The following is a 23294-nucleotide window of genomic DNA, read 5'->3' on the forward strand; positions in this document are numbered from 1 at the left end:
ATAGACTTTTCCTCCAGGAACTTGCCCAAACTGTTTTTAAACACAGCCTCACTAATAGCTTTCACCACATCCTCTGGCAATGAAGTCCAGAGCTTAATTATGCATCGAGTAAAAAAAAAAATATTTTCTCTTATTAGTTTTAAATGTATTACCCAGTAACTTCATTGTGTGTCCCTTGGTCTTTGTACTTTTCGAAAGAGTAAACAACTGATAATGTTTACTTCTTCCATTCCACTCATGTTATAGATCTCTATCATATCTCCCCTCAGCTGTCTCTTCTCCAAGCTGAAGAGTTCTAAAACTTCTTTAGCCTTTGCTCATAGGAGACTCATTCCATCCCTTTTATGATTTTAGTCACCTTTCTCTGTACCTTTTCTAATTCTGCTATATCTTTCTTGAGATGTGGTAACCAGAACTGCACACAATACTCAAGATGTGGAGCCACTATGGAGAGATAGAGAGGCATTATGATATTCTCTGTTTTATTCTCCATTCCTTTCCTAATAATCCCTAGCATCCTATTTGCTTTCTTGGCTGCTGTGCACTGAGAGAAGATTTCAACGTATTATCAGTGAAGACACCTTGATCCTTTTCTTTTATGAACACAGCTTGTTTTTCAAACTTCCTCTCTAAATCCGTGGTTGAACTGTTCATGCTGCATTCAATATTTATGTTTTCCTTGTGTCTAGCCAGAGATTTTGATAGAATCAACACAGCAGCATCCCACTTAGCTTTATTCCCACTACTATGGATCCATCTAGGAAGAGAATTAAAAAAATTTGAAATCCCAGTACTTCTTCAGCACAAAAAAAAAAAAATCAGAAAAGATTATAGGGATGTTTAATTTGTTTCTTCCAGTTGCCTGAATTATGTAAAAACCTGTGTAAGGGCCCATCACAAATGACAGGGGGAAAAAAGCACTTAAAGCACATAGAATCACTCCCTGATCTTCCTCTGTCCCCTGGAATGCCCCTCTTTCCAGCAGCTGAAAGTACTTCCCTGTCCCCAGGAATGCCCTTTTCTCACTGGTTCAAAAGATGTGCACGTCTCCTAGTGGATAAAGGTATGCACTCTTGTCACATCACGCATACTTTTATGCTCACTGAATCTGGATGATACTCAGGCTACTTTACACATATAAACACATTTCTAGTCATGTGAAGTACATAGAAAATTACTTTATGTGCCCATGAGAAAATAATTTTTCATGTTCAGTGAAGGCTATTAAGGGAAATCTTTCGGTGGGAAATAGAGTAGATCTGATGGAAACACAATCAATCATTGCATGTCCTCAAAAAGTCAACACAAATATAGTTTTTGGAGTGTGACCGACAGCATGACCAACACTCAAATGAACCAAATTATATAAGGTATAAAGAGATGCATTTAATATATATATTTTTTTTTTTTTGCTTTTTTGCAGATTGTCCCGGTTGTTATAGAAATGCATTTGTCTCACGTACCCAGAACTGTCTAGTGCTATGCCGATTCTCATTTACGCAGCTGGTGTGTTCTTGCTTGCTTTCAAATGTTTTCTTTTGCCTTGTGTATAACGGAATGGACATTTCTAGGCACACCCTTTGCTCAAAGTCAACTGGGGCAATAAGTGCACAAGACCTAAAAGAAATTAGCGTTGCATATTATTATGTAAAACCCAAACAAAACCATCACAAGAAATTGATCCAAAAGTTTATTTAAAATCATTACATTGCTTCACATGGGCTGAAGATGAGTACTACAGTTTCAAGTTTTATTGTTAAAAAAAACAAAACAAAACAAAAAAACTGACAAAGGTTTTCATTCCCTTTAAAGAAATAGGAAACTATGTGCAGTAGTATGGATGAAAAGAGGTGATGTGTATATGTACTACTCTGTACTGTCAGAACATACCCTGCATGCCAGTACCCTGGATTTTACCCTCATTTCACAAGATCTTCCATGCTGGTAATAAAATAACTCCTCACATCTCCATACACTGTGTAGTTTAAAAAAAACCCAACCAAACAAAGAAAACACTCAAAAATGTTACTGTTGAGTATTTTTGCAATTCTTAAAACAGTTCAGCCCTGACATTCTACCCTGACCCTTGCCTGGCCATTCCCCTGACTCTCTGGGAGTAGCTATGTCTGCACAAGATCCAGGACTAACCTCATTCTTCCTTGACCTGATTGGTTCACTAGGTGAACCAATCATATTAGTTCATCTTGGAGAATAAAAAGTAATGGCTTAAGAGTAAAATGTTTTCAATGTACACAGGGTGAATATTACCACTGTTTTCTGCTGCATGTGGTTTTTGCAATATTACACAAATACAGAAGAGGCTTCAGGTTTCTTTTCAGAACTCAAGTGCTACATCAGTTTCAGTTTTGGTATTATTTTTTTTATCTATGGTAGTGGCCAATCTCTCATTCAACACAGCTAGCAAAGGCAGGTCCTGTGGAAACCTAGGAAGTCGGGAAGCCCTGGCCATCTATGAAATAAAAATAACTATGATGATAATTATCTTGAATGAATGCTTAGGAATCATTTCAAGTTGCCACAGGCAGCAGTAATTTTTGTAATCTTTTATTTATAGTGTAAAATATTCATTTAAAAATGTATTACAAATTACCTTGGTGTGAGAAATCGAGTAGAGTTCAGCATTAGTGAAACAGGGTCTTGGCTAACTAGGCTGCTTATTATTGTCAGTTACAATAGATTTCAAATTAAAAAAAAAAAAAGAAGAATAATCTACAGTGTATTTACATTACTTCTATGACACCAGTGAAAAGTGCTGTAGAGTTGTTTAGAATGATGCCCTTGGAAACAAAACAGCTTTGCCTCTGAACGGTGCAGCTCTGGGGAAATCTGACATCTTTGACTCTCTAATAATTTGTCACCCTGCAGAAAAGGCAAACAAGCAACTCTCCTCCCACTCGAGTCCCCAAAATTGCAGATACAGCCCACGTGCAACAATTACTGGTTATCCCCACAGAAAACCCTTCCACATTGACAGAAAGACACAGGTTTTACCAAAAGATAGCAAAAATAGACTTTGTTTCAAATGGGCTATAAAGTTACTTCTGAAGGCTAGCAAAAGACTGTTTTCTCTTACAAAATAAGAAGAATCCACAAAGGTTACGTGATTCATTCACGATTCTTGGACTACAACGAGAGAGGTGTATGGCTAAGACGCTACAGTTACTTCTTTTTATAACAAATGGGAAGTATTTTGTTTTTTTTTCTCTCTACAGTTTCTTCCCCCACCTCCCAGAGTTCAGAATATAACAATAGAAAATTAGAAATATCTACAGAAAAATTCATGGAAAGAAGAGCAGGGCCATGCAGTACTGCTTAAAAATTAGTCACAAAAAAAATAAGCACCAGTCACAACACAATAAGTTACATTTGCTGGCAGAATTGAAGCTCCCACACAGACAGCCTGACGTTTGGATTTGTAGTTGTGACATATCATTGATTAACTCTTTGACAGGCAGTTAACTTGGTCATCCCCTCTTGGAATCCAGTCTTAAGAGTCAGGTCCAATAACTCTGTGCTACTCTAATCTACAAAAGCACAAGATCAAATAGTAACTCACACCACCAATGTAATCTATCCTGCTGTTATATTTCAAAGTTTAAATAGAGGGATATTAAAAAACAACAAGGTTATACATGTTCTTAGTATTTTTCATGGTCTGCACAACTTTTTTTTTTTTTTTTTACATGAGAAACTATCAAACAAAGATTTTATGGGAGCAGGAACTAACAATTTTTTTTTTTATCATTACGCATTTTCTCTCTTTGCAATTTTATGGGCGTCATCTCTTTATTAACGGTGTAGATCTTCTTCCATTCCTGAAAAGGTGACAAGTTTTTAGACATGCACATCCCTGTAGCCTCCAGGCTGCCTGAAATTCTGTGAACTACAAAGGAAGTCCACATGGCTAAAAATAATCTACATCAGTGTTCAGGAAGGCCTGACTGCCTCTCAGCCTCCTTCTTGTTTTAAAGGATGGTGCAGAAAAACTTTTTCTCTCTAAAAGGGTTTTCTGATGCAGGAACCGGAGTCAATAGGGGGTCTTCCTTGGCATGGGCTTCACAGTATGCCATCAAATCTGCTGCTGCTTTAGATACCTGAAAAAAAAAATCACAAGTAGCATTTTCTTTATAAACTTAATAATCAGATAGATTATTAGTTAGAGAACTTCAAAGGTACCTAGAGCCTAAATGGAAATATTTTAAAAGAAACCTCTGAGGTTTGGCAGGGAGATCAGGTCACTCCACAGTAACTTAGCAGCACTACTGAATATGATGAAATGAGTAACCAGGTGTCAAAGCAGTTATTTTATGTCATTTATAGATTATTTTATGATTTACTGTTTTTAGGGTATTTTATGTTATGTTTTGATTATGAATTTTTTAAATAGTAAACTACTTAGGAAATTTGATAAGTGTTATATAAGTATTGCAAATAAATAAACATTTTAGACAGACATTCTGGAGACCTGGATTTGCCTCCTGGGTCTGATGCCTGCTTTTCAGACCCAAAAGGGTTAGCAGCACTGGGAAGGAAGACACAAATACTTTTCAGCAGCAACACCTGTTGACTGTCTTGCTTCAGGTGGTGGAGAGTGGTGAAGTTTGTTTGCCGCGATGATGCCTGTGCTGCAGGTAGAAATGTAGGAAGGTGGTGCTAAAATGGGCAACTGAGAATGTCGTCTCAGGATGCCTCTCCTGGGGGCTCATCACCACCACCGTAGAAGTACCAGAGGAATTCTACCTTTTGTTCCACCACCACAGTAGAAATACTAGAGGAATTCTATCTTTTGTTCCATCCTCTATGTTTATTTCCTTTATGTAAGGAGAAAGGGCCACCTCCTTAGAAGGAAGAGTTTGGGACTGGGATTAAGCGAGAGAGCAGCTGTGGGGGATTGTAATTGGCTTCAAAGATAGCTTTATGCCATCTATAACAGCTGCAAACCATAGCCAAGTGCTCAGATTTATGCGATTTTTCTGTGAGCAATCTTTAACATAGTATGGGAAACTCAGTCCATAGTGTTGTATTTTTCCTGTTCCTGTGGAAACCAGAGATTGTGCTTCAACAGAAAAAGAAAACTTTTCATAAATATTTTGACTGTTCTGCTATATTTGGATGGTGTAGTCTTGTGTCAGTCTGGCTTGGCTGTAAGTGTGAAGATCTAAAGTCTCATACCAGGACGTAGGCTTAAACTACAATATACAGGGAATGATGTTCTGTTCAAAGCGTAATCTCTTAAATGATATGTAAAACCATGGTACATTTCATATGAGTGCTCTTTTGTTCTGTATTCCAAACCAGGCCATACCTTCTGCCTTTCCTGGGTACCCCTTTTATTTCAGTTTCATTAAGGAAACTGAACAGCGAGACCCATTGCAAACTCCTGTAAATATGATCACATCACTCCCATCCTTAGAGATCTACACTGGCTCCCCATAGCCTCCCGTATTATCTACAAAACCCTATTATGCATAAAGCAATTCATACCCACAAATCCAACTGGTTAGATTTCCCTTTCACAACTCCTCAGTCCAGTCGACCCACTAGAATGGCCAAAAAAGGCACCCTAGTTGTACCATCCCTGAAAACAGCCCATCTCTCCTCTACACGCGACCGTGCACTCTCGATCGCAGGTCCCACTCATTGGAACACCCTACCACCTGACCTGCGCCTTGAACCTTGTATGAACAACTTCAAAAAGAATTTGAAAACATGGTTGTTCAAGCAAGCCTACCCAGAATAGAAGGCTATCACACCGTTTCCAAAGTAGACCACTTTGCGTATACTCTTCTCCTCATATTGAGGAACCATGTTATGTTATCCTTTCTCTTCTCAGCTACTTCTTGTTACCCCCTCTCCCAGTTTGCTTTCCCTGTTAAAATGTAATTTCTAAGCTTAATTGTTCATTGTAAACCGGCATGATGTCCACAACTAATGCCGGTATATAAAAATGTTTAAATAAATAAATAAGGAACCCACTGTTTGTTGTGATGCAACGCGTGTATAACAATTGTCAAAGTCTACTTCAGTACATTAAACTGTGTTTTTTCTTGTTAGTGTGCCTTTAGACTTGACGGTACCTGAATAGAAGGTGCTAGAGAAATGAAGAGGTTTCTTACTATTACTATTCAATTCTAACTAGTTTCCAGTAGTTTTGTGTTATTGTAACAACTATTTCTGATGAACGAAGGAGATTCCTACAAACCATATTCGATTTGTAAGCCTGCGATAGTGGACATCATATGTAGCATGCACATGCTCATTATTACTTAGGAGATTCAAATCCCAGTTTACCTTTATTCGATCAATGTTGGCCTCCATTTTCAGCTGCTCCACCAGTTTCCTGGCTTGTGCTATGCTTGCTGTATTATTACTGGCCATCTTATTGCCGTTAGTGCTTTCAAGATGTACTACAAAAGCAAAACAATTCAGGCAGTTAATTGATGGACTTACTGTAATTCAATTACACATTTAGTAGAACAATGCTATCTAGTAAACACTAGGCAGGTCTGGGTTTCCCTTAGGTACATCTTAATGAATATTTGAGGACATTTTACACTCAGTTCCTCCTCATCCTCACATGGGCAGATCTAGGATTTGGAAAAGGGAGGCACAAATGGCAAGATGCATCATTCCTCTACTCTTTTCTCCCCATTCCCAAGTGTTATGTTTCCTTCCATCTCATCCTTGTTCCTCCTGCCCTCTTATACTTCCAGATTTTTCTCCAACCCCCCCCCCCCCCCCAACAGGTTCATCTACACCTAAACACTCAGATTTCTCGCTACCATTCCTGCAAGGTTCTTCTCCATCTGCCTTCCTCTCCATTTCTCCCTCACGTTCCTCTTTTCTCATCTTCTAGGTTCCTCACCATTGTCTTCTACATCTCCCTTAGAGTCCTCACTCTGCCTCCCCTAGGGTCCTTTCCATCTTGGCTCTTCTTTCTCATATGTTCCTCGCCATCTCCTCATCTTCCTCTTCCGCCTCAGATTTACCTTTTATCACCCCTATTTTTACATTCTTCTGTTTCAGTGATTGAACTATGAGCAGAATAGTGGCAGGCCATTAGTGCAGGGCAGAGTGAGAGTTTTGTCACTGTTTGTTCAGCTGTTCTTCCCCCAAATGTGTGTTTCCCTTAAAACCAGGAAGCACAAAAAGAGGAGGAGGAGTGGTAGCTGCAGAAACTGATGATGCTTCTGGTGTCCCCACACTGCTGGCCTGCCTTCACTGCCTCTGATCTGACTGCCAAGAAGGAGAAGAGGCAGAGGAAGGTCAACCTTTTAAACATGACAATGTATGGTATGGCTTTTACCAAGAGGATGTCCTATATTCTGAGCAGGGCCAGTGCAAGTGTATTGGGCACCCCCCTCCGGTCCAGGCCCCAGCTGCAACCTAATTCACTCAAACAGGCCCTCTCTCTTACACACACTTAGGTTCCTTGTCTCATTCACACACGCAGCCTTACACATACTCCCCCCCCCCTCTCTCTCTCTCACTAACACCATTGCTCTCTCATACACATACAATCCCTCTCACTCGCACACTCTCTCTCTCACACACACAGGCTCTGCTCGCGGCCCCACATGGCTGCTCTTTGCTGCCCCCTAATGGTTGGTGCCCTAGGCGACTGTCTAGTTCGCCTATTGGGGATGTGCCGGTCCTGATTCTGAAGATGTGTTAGTGGCCATCCTAATTTGGAGTGGCATAAAGAGTGGCACTGGTGTTGGCGCTTGTGGCAGAAGCCAGCCCCAGAGAGTAAGGGTTGGCCTGTGTACAGAACCTAAAAGGGAAGGACCCAGCCATCTGGAAGCCAGTTGTACTAGCTGTGGAATATTTGTTGCCATTTATATGTCACCTAATTTTCATAGAAACCGTAAGTGGCATACAGCATAAAACAAAGTCTAAGAGCCACTAAGAGACTAACCATACCACAACAACATAAAACAAAAGCAATAAGTAATGTAATTAAAATAAAAAGAACAATGCCAGTCATCTGGCGAGTGATTCTTCAGTTTAAGTATTAAAAGCAGTTTCAAAATAATATGGTTTGCACTGCTTTCTAACGTGCACGTAATCTTTAAATCTCATCTCTTTGGTCAAAGCATACTAGAGATAGGGAAGCTGCAAAAGAAAATGTCCACTTTAGAGTTATTCAAAATAAAGACCCAAAATATGTCGCAAGTGTAAGAAACACAAAGTATATATAGTACTTGCTAAGCAGGATATCTCTATTGAAGAATTAGTCAACCTTCATACGATACCAAATGTCATTGGTTATCGTGCTGATAAGCCCTTGTAGTTAAAAGGCCTTGTAAATCATTAGGTGACTGAATATTGTGCAATTAGTCCAGGAAAAATTATCCTTAAGTATGATACTTCTTGCACTTATCGCACAATATTCAGTCACCTAATGATTTACAAGGCCTTTTAACTACAAGGGCTTATCAGCACGATAACCAATGACATTTGGTATCGTATGAAGGTTGACTAATTCTTCAATAGAGATATCCTGCTTAGCAAGAACTATATACTCTTTAGAGTTACTGCATATTTTATCTCAGAGTAGGAAGACTCAACATTCTATCTTGTGATGACCTAGATAATGTTTGTATCTTCAATTTTGTGCCTCGGGTATTGTGGTCTGGAGCAAAAAAGCATCTTATGTACTAATGACTAATGAGATTCTGTAGGCCACTGGGAACCAATTAAGATTCTTCAGAGCAGGGGACACATGGTCCAGCTACTTATAGCTGGATAACTTTAATCTTAACCAGCCACTATTTGAATATGGCCAATTGGGCCTAAAGTTATCCAGCCTTGCTATTAATCCAGATATCTTCAAAAGCTATCTGGGTAAGTAGTGCTCAGTAAAAAAAAAAAAAAAAAAAAAAGATGCAGGCCTTCTGGCTTAATTCCCATTCCCCCTACTACAAATCTCAAGTCATACCTCCCAACTCCTTGCTATGTGTAAAATAAAAAGAAAATAGTATGCCAGGCTTGCCTCTCCAGCCCTCCCCCCCTTGCTAAAGCTAAAGTGAAATTGTGCCTTCTCCTCCCAAATACCTCCACCTCAAGCCTGCACCCTCCCCCAGAAGCTCTCCTATCCACCCGGTACTTGATTTGGGACTCCTATTTTATTTATTTTATTTGGCAAATCTTCTATACTGCACAAACAGTAAGCTGAAAAGGCAGTTTACAAGAATCAAATATAAAATACAATAAGTATACAATAATTTAATAAAAATAAAATATATAAAACTAAGTAAGGCATGGAAATAAGCATGCATTCACTTTCTTTCTAAAAGTCAAATAATTTGACTGGAATCTAATACCCACTGGTGCTGAGTTCCAACACTCTGGCCCAAGCACTGAAAACATCCTTTTCCTTGAACCCAACTTTCACCTTTCTTACTCCAGGAACCATAAACAATAGTCCTTCTATGAACGCAATATTAACTTTGGTCCAAGTCTCTGGACTTTGTTTATTAAATAACTTGCATCCTTAGCCTGATTGACCTTGAACATCAGAGTTAGGGGTGTGCATTCGTTTTGAACTTATATGTAAAACGCTACTTTTTTTTTTTTTTTTAACTTAAAAAAGTGATGAGGCGAAAACGATCGGATTTCCAACTTATTCAACATAGCTATGTTGAATACGTTGGAAATCGCGATCGTTGATCCTAAATAAAAATTTAAACCCCTCACCCTCCTTAATCCCCCCCAAGACTTACCAAAACTCCCTGGTGGTCCAGCGGGGAGTCAGGAAGCCATTCCTCTATTCCTTTGCGAGGAACACGTGACGTCCGCGTCACGTCGGAGTGATGCAGCCGTCACGTGGTCCACTGCGGTTCCGCTCCCGGACCCCTCGTTGGACACAAATGGAACTTTTGGCCAGCTTGGGGGGGCCTCCTGACCTCCCCAAGCTGGCCAAAAGTTCCAACGAGGGGTCCGGGAGCGGAACCGCGGTGGACCACGTGACGGCCGCGTCACTCCGACGTGACGCGGACATCACTTGCTCCTCGCAAAGGAATAGAGGAATGGCTTCCTGACTCCCCGCTGGACCACCAGGGAATTTTGGTAAGTCTTGGGGGGGGATTAAGGAGGGTGAGGGGTTTAAATTTTTATTTAGGGAACCGGTGCACGTATGGACATAGACTCAACTTATGGAATTCTCCATATGTCCATATTGACCGAAATTGACCCCCCTTTTCGACTTATGAACATAAACTTTTTGTCTGCACATCCCTAATCAGAGTCATGATCTTAAATATAATCCTTTCCTTAACAGGCAACCAGTGCAACTCCACCAACAGCGATTTAGCACTAGTTCTTCTTGGGCAGCCAAACACCAGCCTGGTCGGTTTTTTAGGCTGGGATTACAGTGCAATATGATCCTTGCTACTTCCAGCGTTACTCTGGTAATAATGCTGGACGCGATACCATATGGGGTTGCCTGGGTGGAAAATCTATTACAATGTGTAAAGCATGCTGCAGCAAAAGTGCTGGCTAGAACTGTGATTAGAGGTCATGTCTCCCCTATTCTAAAGAAACTGCATTCACTGCCTATCATTCTGAAGGTATTCTTCAAAACTCTAGTTATGGAATTTAAGTTTGAAATGGGTCAGGCTCAGGCAGGGGCAGTTCTATCATAAGGCAAGATGAGGTTGACACCTCAAGAGGCAGCAAAACACCCCTGCAGCAACTACCTCACCTTACCGCAAGCATATGATTACTGAAGTGCGTGCAGGGCCACAGCGGATCCCATCCTGTGCAGCTCAAAGAGAAGAGGCCAGGCAGGGCCATGGCAGAGCCCAACCCACTGTGGCCCAAAGAAAGAAGGCTCAATGGTGCTACAGCAGAGCCTATCCCATTGCAGCCCAAAGAGAGCAGGCCCAGTGGGAGGTGGAGGCCCCAAGAGTGTGTGTGTGTATGTGCATGAGAGAAAGCCTGTGTGTGTTGAAGGCGGGAAGCCTGTGTGCATGTGCGTGCGTGCGTATTTGCGTGAGTGAGAGCCTATATGCATGTGTGAGAGAGCCTGTGCATGTATAAGTATGGATGTGTGTGTATATGAGAGGGAATGTGAATTATGTGCGTATGAGAGAAAGTGGATAAAGTTTGTGCGGTCTCCACTCCCAACCCAACACAATCTCAGGATGTTTGGAAATCAAAGGATTCCAGGTATGGAGAGTGTTTTTTTTTATTCTTGTTAAATTTAACTATTAGTATATTTTTATTATAATGATTGTGTTATATTTTATGATTGATGTATTATTATTTATGAAGAATGATAGTGTTTCTGTTTTTTTCATTGTTGCACTGCATATAGAGTCTGGCTTCTTGAAGTTTCCAGTTCAGTTTTTGTCTGCACATTTCTGTTTATACTTTATTCTGTATTTAGTGTCAGTCCATCTGTGTTCTGCATGTATTATCAAGGTAAGGGATTCTATTGGTAGTTTTTCTATAGGGATCTATAGAACCTGGCTTATTTTGTTTTCCTAATAGGTGGTGTATTGGTGTTTTAGGGCCTAGCATAATATTTTGTACTGTTTCCTTTTCATAGGTATGGTTGTTACTGTTTTTGTGCTGGCAATTAGTTCTCTTTTGGTATGGGAGGTTTACTACATTGTAATTGTATTTCAGTTTATTTATGATTTTGAGGGCCAAGCCCACATCAAATGTATTTTACAATATGGTTAATACCATATGGGTTGTAGATTTTCTGGTTGGCAACACAGCAGTGAATGTAAAAATAATAAACATGTTGTGATTTTTTTTAATCTCAGAATTCTATGAATATCTTTTTCATGTAAAATCTGCTGTTAGAAATGCACAGTTTTTAATTGTGTATGGTGGGGGCACAAGGCTGTAAAGTTTGTCTAGTGAACCTAATACCCTTGTGCTGACCCACAGAGAGTGTGCCACACACAAACCCCCATTGTTCACCCATCTCCCACTTCTCCAGGGGCAAATGCTGGGGAAATATGAGAGTCAGGTGGTAGGTTTCCTAGGAGCATGGCAGAGTTGCCAGCTCCTAGAAATATCACTGATACTCTATCTGCCACTCCTCTGGGAACGCTGACCTCTGCTTTCCCCCTTCTGCAGAATTTCAAGTCACTGAAAGGGCCAGATTCTAAGGGGACCCACCTGCTCCTTGGCCCTCTCAATGATTTGACCTGTGCCTTGCCTTGGGGGAAGGAGGGGGAGTGCCATCTTATTCCTCACCTCAGGCAGATTTCCTTGAGCTGTCCCTGGGCCCAGGTTATTTGGCAACTAATTTACTGTTATATCAGCCAGGCTGTGCATTACATTTCCAGTTGGCTGGTTATTTAGAGATTATATCATTGCATTTCATTAGACATGATAGGGCTTGTGCCGGTGTGTTCTATTGTGCCTTGCCAGTTGGGTTTCACTGGGAGGTTGGGTTAGAATATAAGAACATAAGTTTTGCCATGCTAGATCAGACCAAAGGTCCATCAAACCTAGCATCCTGTTTCCAACAGTGGCCAATCCAGGTCACAAGTACCTAGCAGGATTCCTAAGATCAATAGATTCCCTGCTACTTATCCCAGTGACAAGCAGTGGATTTCCCCAAGTCCACCTTAGTAATGGTTTATGGGCTTTTCTTCCAGGAACTTATCCAAGCCTTTTTTAAACCCAGCTATACTAACAGCTTTTACTATATCCTCCAGCAATGAATTCCAGAGTTTAATGATGCATTGAGTAAAAAAGTATTTTCTCCTATTTGTCTTAAATGTATCACCTAGTAACTTCATTGAATATTCCCTAGTCTTTGTACTTTTAGAAAGGGTAAACAACTGAGTTGTGTTCACCTGTTCCAATCCACTCATTATTTTATGAACTTCTATCATATCTCTCCTTGGTTGTCTCTTGTCCAAGCTAAAGAACCCTAACCTCTTTAGTCTTTCCTCATAGGGAAAGACTCTTTATTATTTTGGTTGCCCTTCTCTGTACTCTTTCTAATTCTGCTATATCTTTTTTGAGATGCGGCGACCAGAACTACACACAGTATTCAAGGTGTGGTCGCACCATGAAGCTACAGAGGCATTATAATATTCTCTATTTTATTTTCCACTCCTTTCCTAATAATCCCTAGCATTCTATTTGCTTTCTTGGCTGCTGCTGTTGCACACTGAGCAGAGTATTTTAACATATTTGATGCCTAGATCTTTTTTCGGGGGGGGGGGGGGGGGGGGGTGACTGACAATGTGGAACCTTGCATCATGTAGCTATAATTGGGTTCCTCTTCTCTATCTGCATCACTTTGCACTTGTCCACACTAAATGCCAACTGCCATTTGGATTCCCAGTCTCATAAGATCATCTTGCAATTTTTCACAGTCCTCTTGGGATTTAAGAACTTTGAATAATTTTGTATCATCAGCAAAGTTGACCATCTCACTCATTCCCATTTCTAGGTCATTTATAAATATGTTAAACAGCAGTGATCCCAGCACAGGTTCCTGAGGCACTCCACTAGTCACCTTTTTCCAGTAAGAAAATTGACCATTTAGTCCTACTCTCTGTTTTCTATCTTTTAACCAGTTCTCAATCCAGAATAAAATATTATCTCCTAGCCCATGAATTTTTAATTTCTCAAAAGTCTGTCATGAGATATTTTGTCAAACACTTTTTGAAAATGCAGATACACTAAATCAGCTGGCTAACCTTTATCCATATGTTTATGTACTCCTTCATAAAAATGTAGCAGATTAGTGAGGCAAGACTTCCCTTGGCTAAAACCATGTTCGGCTTGTCGCATTAAACTATGACTGTTTGTTTATAAATTCAGCAAATGTGTTCTTTATAATAGTTTCATTCATTTTTCACAGCACTGATATTAGGCTTACTGGTCTGTAGTCAATGTCAGTGCAAGGATGTCCAGCTGCCCTAGGCGGTGATATCTCTCTCTGTCCTTGACTCCCTGAATCAGTGATGTCACCTACCTTCCCCTTGTACCATGTGACTCCTTCCTTTTTCAAGCATGGTACCCTTGCATCAACCTTTGGTGCCTCGCCCCATTCCAGTACCCTAAGCGGCTGCCTAGTCCACCTGATACATCCTACCAGCCCTGTCTGTAGTTTCCTGGATCGCCTCTGGAACCCTTTGTAAAAACTGGCATTACATTGTCCATCCTCCAATCTTCAGGTACAGTAGCTGATTTTAATGATAAAGTACAAATCAATAATAGTTCTGCAAATTCATTTTTCAGTTCTTTCAGGACTCTGGATATATGCCATTTGCTCCAGGTGATTTGCTATTCTTTAGTTTGTCATTTTGCCCCTATTACATCTTTCAGGTTCTCTGAGATTTGTTTCATTTCCTCTGAATCATCACATTTAAGTATTACTTTTGGCATGGGTATCTGCCTTATATCCTCAGAAAAAAAGGAAGCAAAGAAATCATTTAATCTTTCTGCCATTTACCCCTTGATCATCTAATGATAAAATTAATTCCCTCGCAGGTCTTTGGCTTTGAATTTACCTGAAAGGTTTTTATTATGAATTTTTGCTTCTTCAGCAAGCTTCTTTTCACATTATGTCTTAACCTTCCTTATCAATGCTTTGCATCTAATTTGCAAGTGCTTATGCTGTTTCCTTTATTTGGATCCCGTTTCCATTTTTTGAAAGTTGTTCTTTTTGCTATACTAGACTCTTTCACCTCACCTTTAAACCATGCCGGCAGTTGTCTGGCCTTCCTTCCACCTTTTTTTAATGCATACAATACATCTATTCTGGGCTTCCAAGATGATATTCTTGAACAGCATCCATGCATGGTGTAAAGTCTTAACCTTTGGAGTTGGTCCTTTTAGTTTTCTCCTAATTATTCTTCTCATAACTTTCCCTTTTGAAACAGATTAGATGTGGTTTGAAGATACACTTGTGCCACAGGGGAAAGCGAGCGTAAATTAAAATTAGGGGCGAGAGATCAATATGTTGGCAGGGATTTGGTATTGCATTTTGTTTGTATGTGGATATTATGAATGTCATATTTTAACCCATTCTGGGCATTTTTGGTAGGATGGGTAAAATCAAAATAAACAAACAAAAAGGTTTGCAGGGAAAGTGGAAAATTAGAAATTCCAGTGTGAAAGGATGAGTGTGCCCTGGGGACCAAACCTTTCATGTGCTACAGAGGAGGAGAGTGCATGATATACAGCAAAGCTCTGACAAAAGGAGCAAGATTCTTTTACTGGCAAGAGAATTGCAGTGCTGGAGACACGTACAGTAGGGGAGCTAATGTGGCCCAGTATACGCTCTCTCTCAGAGTCTGTCTAATCTCACTGGCTGCAATGCCTACCCAACCTCTGTTCTGCAGCACAGAAAATTAGTCGTCCCATGCAGGATGACAGCCAGTTGGGAGAGCGAGTGCACAGGCGAGACTACTTTCTTTGGCCCATTATGACAGACCCTTTCAAGTACTATTTAATAATAGTGATTCTAAAAAAAGAAAAAAGACTTAGGGGGTTGCCAATTACATAACTCTACATTGGATATTAGAACAAGTGCTCCCGCCCAGTCTCAGCAACTCTGCGTTTTTGGTATGGAACAGGATATTGTGGCTTCCTGTTTCTCGGCAGAAAACAGTCATTTTATTTACCTTCTCAAAGCTATTACTATGTTTGTGCTAGGGCTGATCTGGCTTTCTCCCCTCCTTTCCCCTGTGTCAGTGCCGCAGAATTGTCTGTGGATTGGCTGCAGTTACTCTGTCCATCAGAGACACTGAAACTGCATCTCCCCTCACCCCCACCCCTACCATTTCCTATTCCACCCTCAGCCATGAAGGGAGTCCTGCAACAGGCCCTGAACTTAGTAACTGCAGCACTATGTCAGAAAGTAGAAAATCACTAATAGAGCGACCTCATATATATCTAAGGAGTGAATCAAGGGCTTGTTTCTCTCCTTCAGGATTTTAAGTATTAAATGGTAGTTCATAGGCCCTTATTTGTAGGGTTTATTTTAAATCTGAAAAATGTATTTAACAATATTAAAACACTAAAGAGATAATATTCAGCCACTGGCTGGCTTGCAAACTTTGGCAGCTGTACCATTGAATATACCAGACCATCTGAAACTTAGATAACTTTACACGGCTACTACTCTACAGCATGACCAGAGTTAGCCAGATAAGTTAACTCCACCCCGGAACACTGCTACATTATCCAGCTAAATTTTAGCTGGATAAGGAGTTATCTGGCTCAACTTTAGCCAGATAAGTGGATGAAATACTTGAAAGTTGGCATGTAGCCAAATAACTTGTGAGCTATCTGGCTAAATGCTGCTGAATATGGACCTCTAAATAATGGACTTCAACATTTGTTTCTACTGAAAATCGGGTGTAAACATTAAAATGATTCCAGATGTCATAGTTACAGTTATCAACACAACTTCACTCTATATTTATGGAAAATGAGGTATATATAATTCATTAAAATAATATAACAATCAATAAAAAGAAAAAAAAAATATATATATAACCATCATAACTGTGAGGACGCTGAAAACACACCATGAAGTGCGGATAATGCCTATTTGAAGCATCTATAAGATATAATCATAGGTCAAACATTGTGTATTTTTTTTGGAATGCAGACAAAAAATGAGAACACTTATCTTATCGCCAAATGTCTTTCTGAATAACTTGCTGTCAAATGTCTGAATTATTGTCTTGCTGACATTAATTCAGTGATTCAAGATCAGCATTAAGTCCACCACGTGAAAGAGAAAGCCAGTGCCCTCCTTTGTATATCAAAGATTTCAGAAAATGCGGTGGCATAGGGACTGAGGATGGAGTCCATGTAGCCAGAAACTCCTACTATGAAGGTGTTGATGTTAGAAACAATGGGGCATCCAGGGTTCTCCGTTTTGTGTAATAGGTAGAAAGTACCTGGTTGAATCTGTTGGCGTATTCCAAAGGGGAAGCACTTAGGGGTGTTCATTCGTTTGCAACGTATTGGCAATCTGCAATGTATGGGGCCATATTCGTTGTATTCGTTGCATCGCAAAACGTGTCGCGATTTCCCACAAATACAACGAATCTTCACCAAATTATTCGGCCATCTAAAGGAGCGAATTTAAACAAACCCCCCACCCTCCTGACCCCAAGACTTGCCAAAAGTCCCTGGTGGTCTAGCGAGGGTCCGGGAGCGATCTCCTGCACTCATGCTGTTGGCTGCCGGTATTCAAAATGGCGCCGATAGCCTTTGCCCTTACTATGTCACAGGGGCTACCGGTGCCATTGGTCGGCCCCTGTCACATGGTAGGAGCACAAGATGGCACCGGCCGTCCATTGCCCCTTATCCCATGGATTGCCAACTGGTTAAAAGATAGAAATCAGAGAGTAGAGCCAAATGGTAAATTTTACCCGTGGAGAAAGGTGAATAGTGGAGTGCCCCAGGGATCTGTTCTGGCACCACTGTTTTTTAATATATTTATAAATGATCTGGAAATGGGAACAAGTGAAGCGATCACATTTGTAGATGACACAAAATTATTCAAAGTTGTTAAATCACAAGAAGATTGTGAGAAATTGCAAGAGGACATTGCAAAACTGGGAGACTGGGCATGCAAATGGAAATTACATTTAATGTGGACGAGTGCAAAGTGATATAATTTGGGTTGCTCTTCCCTAAGTGTATCTACACAATGCAAGGTTCTACATTAGGAGTTTAAATGAAGAAGCGAATGAACATGAAGTTTAAATGAATAAACGAATGAACATCTACACACAGCGAAAGTCACCCAGTAGCATAATTGTATACTTTATCAGTTTTACTCATCATAGAATATATTGAGAGAAATGCAGTATATAGTTCAATTCTTGTATGGTTTCTTATTAATCATATAAAAGGACAAGAACCAGATCACACATTATATACCTTATATTATGAAAACTTGTTACCGATAAATGTTTTGGCACTTTGTTAGTAAGAATTTAACCAAATATAAAGTTACGTGCCTCCCTGTAAACCGTTGTGATGGTGCACTACTAAACGACGGTATAGAAAAGATTTTAAATAAATAAACACTCAGGAAAAGGATCTAGGCATCGTCATTGATAACATATTGAAATCTTCTGCTCAGTGTGCAGCAGCAGCCAAGAAAGCAAATAGAATGCTAGGAATTATTAAGAAAAAATTGAGAATAAAACAGAATATCATAATGCCTCTGTATCGCTCCATGGTGTGACCTTATCTTGAGTATTGTGTGCAGTTCTGCTCACCACATCTCAAAAAAAGATATATCAGAATTAGAAAAGGTACAGAGAAGGGTGACCAAAATGACAAAGGAGATGGAACAATTCCCCTGTGAAGAAAGGCTAAAGAGGTTAGGACTCTTCAGCTTGGAGAAGAGACAGCTGATGGGAGATATAATAGAAGTCTATAAAATAATGAGTGGAATGGAATGAGTAAATATTAATTAGTTGTTTTGAAAAGTACAAAAACCAGGGCACACACAATGAAGTTATTAGGTAATACATTTAAAACTAATAATAGAAAATATTTTTTTACTCAATGCATAATTAAGCTCTGGAATTTGTTGCCAGCGTTTGCGGTGAAAACTATTAGTGTAGCTGCATTTTAAAAAAGGTTTGGAGAAGTTCCTGGAGGAAAAATCCCTTAACCATTATTAAGGTAGAGTTGCAGAAATCCACTGCTTATTCTTGGGATAAGCAGCTTAGAATCTATCTATCTATCCCTTGGGATCCTGCCAGGTACTTGTGACCAGGACTGGTCACTGTTGGAAAAAGGATGCTGGGCTTGATGGACTTTTGGTCTGACCCAGTATGGCATGTCTTATGTTCTTATGGCTATAAAGGTTGCTTTTGAAGAGTGGAGGTGTTACCTTGAGGGAGCTGCTCACCTAGTCCAGTCCTTTCTGATCACTGGATCTAGGAAAATTTCCAGTCTGCCTAGGCCTTGAATCCCCAGCATTTACATTGAGCATTGTTCTTTACTCATTTTAACTTCCAAATTACGGACCATCCAGGAAACTAGAATGGAAAAGCTGATCCCTTATCTTGAAAGGGTGAACACTACCGTGATCTACCAGAGCAAGCGGCTCCCCCACTGGGTATTAATGACCTGCTTCAACGGCAGGGGAGCAAGACTGATATTTCACTTTCAATGCAAAGCCAGCATAGCTCTCTGCTTCAACGGCAAGGGAGCAAGACTGATACTTCACTTTCAATGCATAGCCAGCATGGCTCTCTGGATTTGCATTCACAAAAAAGCAGGGAGTAGCTTGCTTGTTACGGCGGTTACTACCCCAAACCAAACAAGCCTGATACTTCACTTTCAAGGCATATCCAGTGTAGCGCTCTGCTTCAACGGCAGGGGGGAAAGAGGAAAAGAGGATTTATATTCAGGCAACAACCAACAAGGACTGAATTACACAGTCTGGGTAAACAAATAAACATGGGTGTAGCTTGCTTGTTACAGCGGTTACTACCCCGAATCAATTAAGCCTGATACTTCACTTTTAATACATATGCAGAGTAGCTCTCTGCTTCAATGGGAGGGGGGAATGAAGAAAGGTGGATTTATATTCAGATAACAACCAACAAGGACTAAATTGCACAGGGTGGGTAAACAAATAAGCGTGGGAGTAGCTTGCTTGTTACAGCAGTTACTACCCCAAACCAAACAAGCCTGATACTTCACTTTCAATACATATCCAGAGTAGCTCTCTGCTTCAACGGCAGGAGGGAATGAATAAAGGTGGATCTATATTCAGGCAACAATCAACAAGGACTGAATTACATAATCTGGATAAACAGATAAGCATGGGTGTAGCTTGCTTATTGCGGTGCTTTATACCCCTAACTAAGCAAGCTATTTCACTTAGATGCAGTTCCATCACTGCTCACTACATTAATGGCGGGGGTATAAGGGAAATAGAATAAAAAAGGTTACTAAGAGCCAAGAGAAACACAAGTATGTGAGAGAAAAAAAAAAGTGTGAAAGCTTGCTGGCAGACTGGATGGGCTGTTTGGTCTTCTTCTGTCATCATTTCTATGTTTCTATATTTGGAGCTACTCTTTCCCTAAATTTGCTGGTCCTGATCTTGGGGGGGGGGGGGGGGGGGGGGAGGGAGCAAGGGGAGGAGGATGAATGTGGCTGAGTGAGGGGATGAATGGGCTGTCTGTTGGATGGATGGATGACGAAGCCTATACCTGCATGGCAGGCCTATACTTTCTAACTGTTCTGTATTGATGGTTGCATATGTCTATGTTGATGTGTTTCTTGCACTCAGGTTTGATTGTAGTGGTACTGCACCACAGGTTGCGGCACTTGGAAATTATCAATAAAAAATCATTTCGGCAAAAAAAAAATAACAGAAATACCAAACACTGGAGGGCTCCCTCCGACTCCAAGAACATGATGCGTTACTGCATAACTGGCACTGGTTTCATGCGCTCCGCCCGGACCTGCCAGGCTGAAGGGGCTTCGGGTCTGCCATGACTCCTGGTTGACTGGGCACTTTGGATGAGCGAAGACCTCACAATTGTTTTCTAGACACTTATGGTGGCCCAAGTTGACTCTAGATGTGACAAGATATGTTAAGTCATATGAAACCTATGGCTGGATGAAAGTTCCCCGAGCAAAGCCAGTGGGCCTATTTCAGTTAGCTGAAACCCCTGCCTAATCATGGGAAATAAGTCTTGACTATATCATTGACCTGTCACAGTCATAGAATAACACAGTGGATCCTTGTAGTAGTGGTGGACCATTTTACAAAAATGTCCACTTTATTGCCTGTCCACATCTTCCTACCGCTAAAGAAACTGTTAGAACCCTCTTTCAGCATGTCTTTTAAACATTGTAGTGTGCCAGACTGAAGGATCAAGTTTGTCTTTTGCTTCTGGGAAACCATATTTAAACTGCTAGATATCAAGCCATGTATCTCTACAGCTTACCATCCACAGACCGACAGACAGACCGAGAGAGGGCAACTAGATAATTGGTCATACCTTAGATGCTTCTTGAATTATCACCAAGATGTTTGGATCCAGTTATTACCTTATGCTAAATCTGCTTATAACAAAACTGAGCGTGCTTCCATCCATCAAATTCCTTTTTTGCTAATTGTGGGCAGGGGTCCTTAAAGACAAACTACTGCCTGAGGCGAAGGATGAGATTGCGCTGTCCCACCTCTCCTCCCAAAAAAGGCATGGCACAACTCAAATTATCAAGAGGGTCAAGGGTGAGGGTCTCTTTGTAGTTTGGCCCTTTCAAATGATTTGAAATGCTGCAGAAGGCGGAAAGCAGAGGTTCCAGAGGAGTTTCCAGAGGAGTAGCAGACAGAGGGTCAGTGCTAATATTTCTAGGAAGCTAGCAACCCTACCACATTCCCAGGAGCCCAAAGACCTGCCTCCCACCTTTCCCCCAGCATTTGCCCCTTGGAGATGGATGAATGGTGGGGGGCTGTGGGTGGGGCATTCTTTCTGGGCCAGTCCAAGGGTATTAGGTGCCCTGGGTGATCCTTACAGCCTTGCAACTCCCCTCCTCCTGGCCTTCACCACACACACAATTAAAAGTATGCATTTAGAACAGATTGCACATGAAAAAGGACTTTCAAAGCATAGTTTTCTAAAGTAAAAATATCACAACAACATGCATATTTTTTACATGCACTGCAGCCAACCACAGCAGTACATGCAGAAAAGACACTTGGAACCATATGGTATCTGTCATATTGTAAAGATGTTGGGTGTGGACTTGGCTTTCAGAAAGCCATAAGTAAGCTCAATTATAATATAGGAAAGCTCTCATACCAAAACAGGACTAATTGCCAGCATGCACACAGTAACAACCCTACCTATGAAAAGGCATAGAAACATATAGAAATGACGGCAGAAGAAGACCAAACGGCCCATCCAGTCTGCCCAGCAAGCTTCACACATTTTTTTCTCTCATACTTATCTGTTTCTCTCAGCTCTTTGGTTCTATTTCCCTTCCACCCCCACCATTAATGTAGAGAGCAGTGATGGAGCTGCAACCAAGTGAAATATCAAGCTTGATTAGTTACTGGTAGTAGGGGAAGTAACCGCCGCAATAAGCAAGCTACACCCATGCTTATTTGTTTTACCCAGACTGTGTTATTCAGCCCTTATTGGTTGTTTTTCTTCTCCCCTGCTGTTGAAGCAGGGAGCTATGCTGGATATGCGTGTAGTATCAGTTTTTCTTCTCCCCTGCTGTTGAAGCAGGATATGCATTGAAAGTGAAGTATCAGGCTTATTTGGTTTGGGGTAGTAACCGCCGTAACAAGCCAGCTCCTCCCCGCTTTGTGAAACTGCAAAAGTGAAACTGCATAAGTTACACCAGGTCCTAAAACTCCAATATACATCCCATTAGGAAAACAGAATAAGCTAAACTGCTACAGATCCTTACACAGAAACTATACACATCTAAAGAAACTGCGCAGAAACCTCACCTCGGTCACACATGCAGAATACAGACATTCACCAAATATACAATAAAGTGATCATAAAGTATAGGCAGATACATGCAGACAAAAACTGAACTGGAAACTACAAGAAGACAGACTCTATCCAGTACAACAATGGAAAAACAGAAACAATACCCCTCCTCATAAAACATAATAATAAAATCAAGAAATATAACATCAATCATAATAGTAAAAATATACTACTAAAAATAATACATATTTCAAAACAGCTGACAAATAGGTCACTCAAACTCATAACTTTTTTTTTAAAGTTCTGATAAACCAATAAAATATTTCAAAATATCAAACTTCAAATACCAGCCAACAATTAAAAGCAATACGAATAATGTACCTCGGACTTGTTCTTTGAGAGCCAGGGAATGAGTCTGATCTCTGGAGGCTAGAATGGCAGACCTGGAGGAGCTGAAACAGACAGAGAGGTACATTGATGAGACCTTCAGGGACATGGTAGCCAAGACCCAAATCCAGTCTGGCAGCCCCGGTGCAACCTTGGATCAAAAAGGTCTCCCGAATGGAGAACATCACCCTGGTGTAGCAGGAAGTGATCCTGTAGCAAGGACCTGCTTTCCAGGTGATGCATTGTCCTCTCGCACGCAGGACAAGTCTCCCAGGGCTACTGCCCAGGAGGGAAGGGATAGGTTGGCCATCATAGTTGGTGATTTGATTATTAGAAATATAGATAGTTGGGTGACTGGTGGACGTGAGGACCGCCTGGTAACTTGCCTGCCTGGTGCAAAGGTAGCGGACCTCACACATCACCTAGATAGGATTATAGACAGTTCTGGGGAGG

At 40.8% G+C, this 23294-nt stretch overlaps 1 protein-coding gene across 1 annotated transcript; it reads right to left on the bottom strand.

Moving 5' to 3' along the window:
- Positions 1–1677: 1677 nt before the first annotated feature.
- On the bottom strand, positions 1678–22910 carry GNG2 (G protein subunit gamma 2). The gene is made up of 3 exons (XM_029598333.1): positions 22836–22910; positions 6313–6428; positions 1678–4115 (listed from the first exon to the last, which is right to left on the bottom strand). The coding sequence occupies exons 2-3, from the start codon at positions 6397–6399 to the stop codon at positions 3987–3989; spliced, it is 216 nt and encodes a 71-aa protein (XP_029454193.1). The 5' UTR covers positions 6400–6428; positions 22836–22910; the 3' UTR covers positions 1678–3986.
- Positions 22911–23294: the final 384 nt, after the last annotated feature.

This window comes from Rhinatrema bivittatum, chromosome 4, assembly GCF_901001135.1.
Source record: "Rhinatrema bivittatum chromosome 4, aRhiBiv1.1, whole genome shotgun sequence".
NCBI lineage: Eukaryota > Metazoa > Chordata > Amphibia > Gymnophiona > Rhinatrematidae > Rhinatrema > Rhinatrema bivittatum.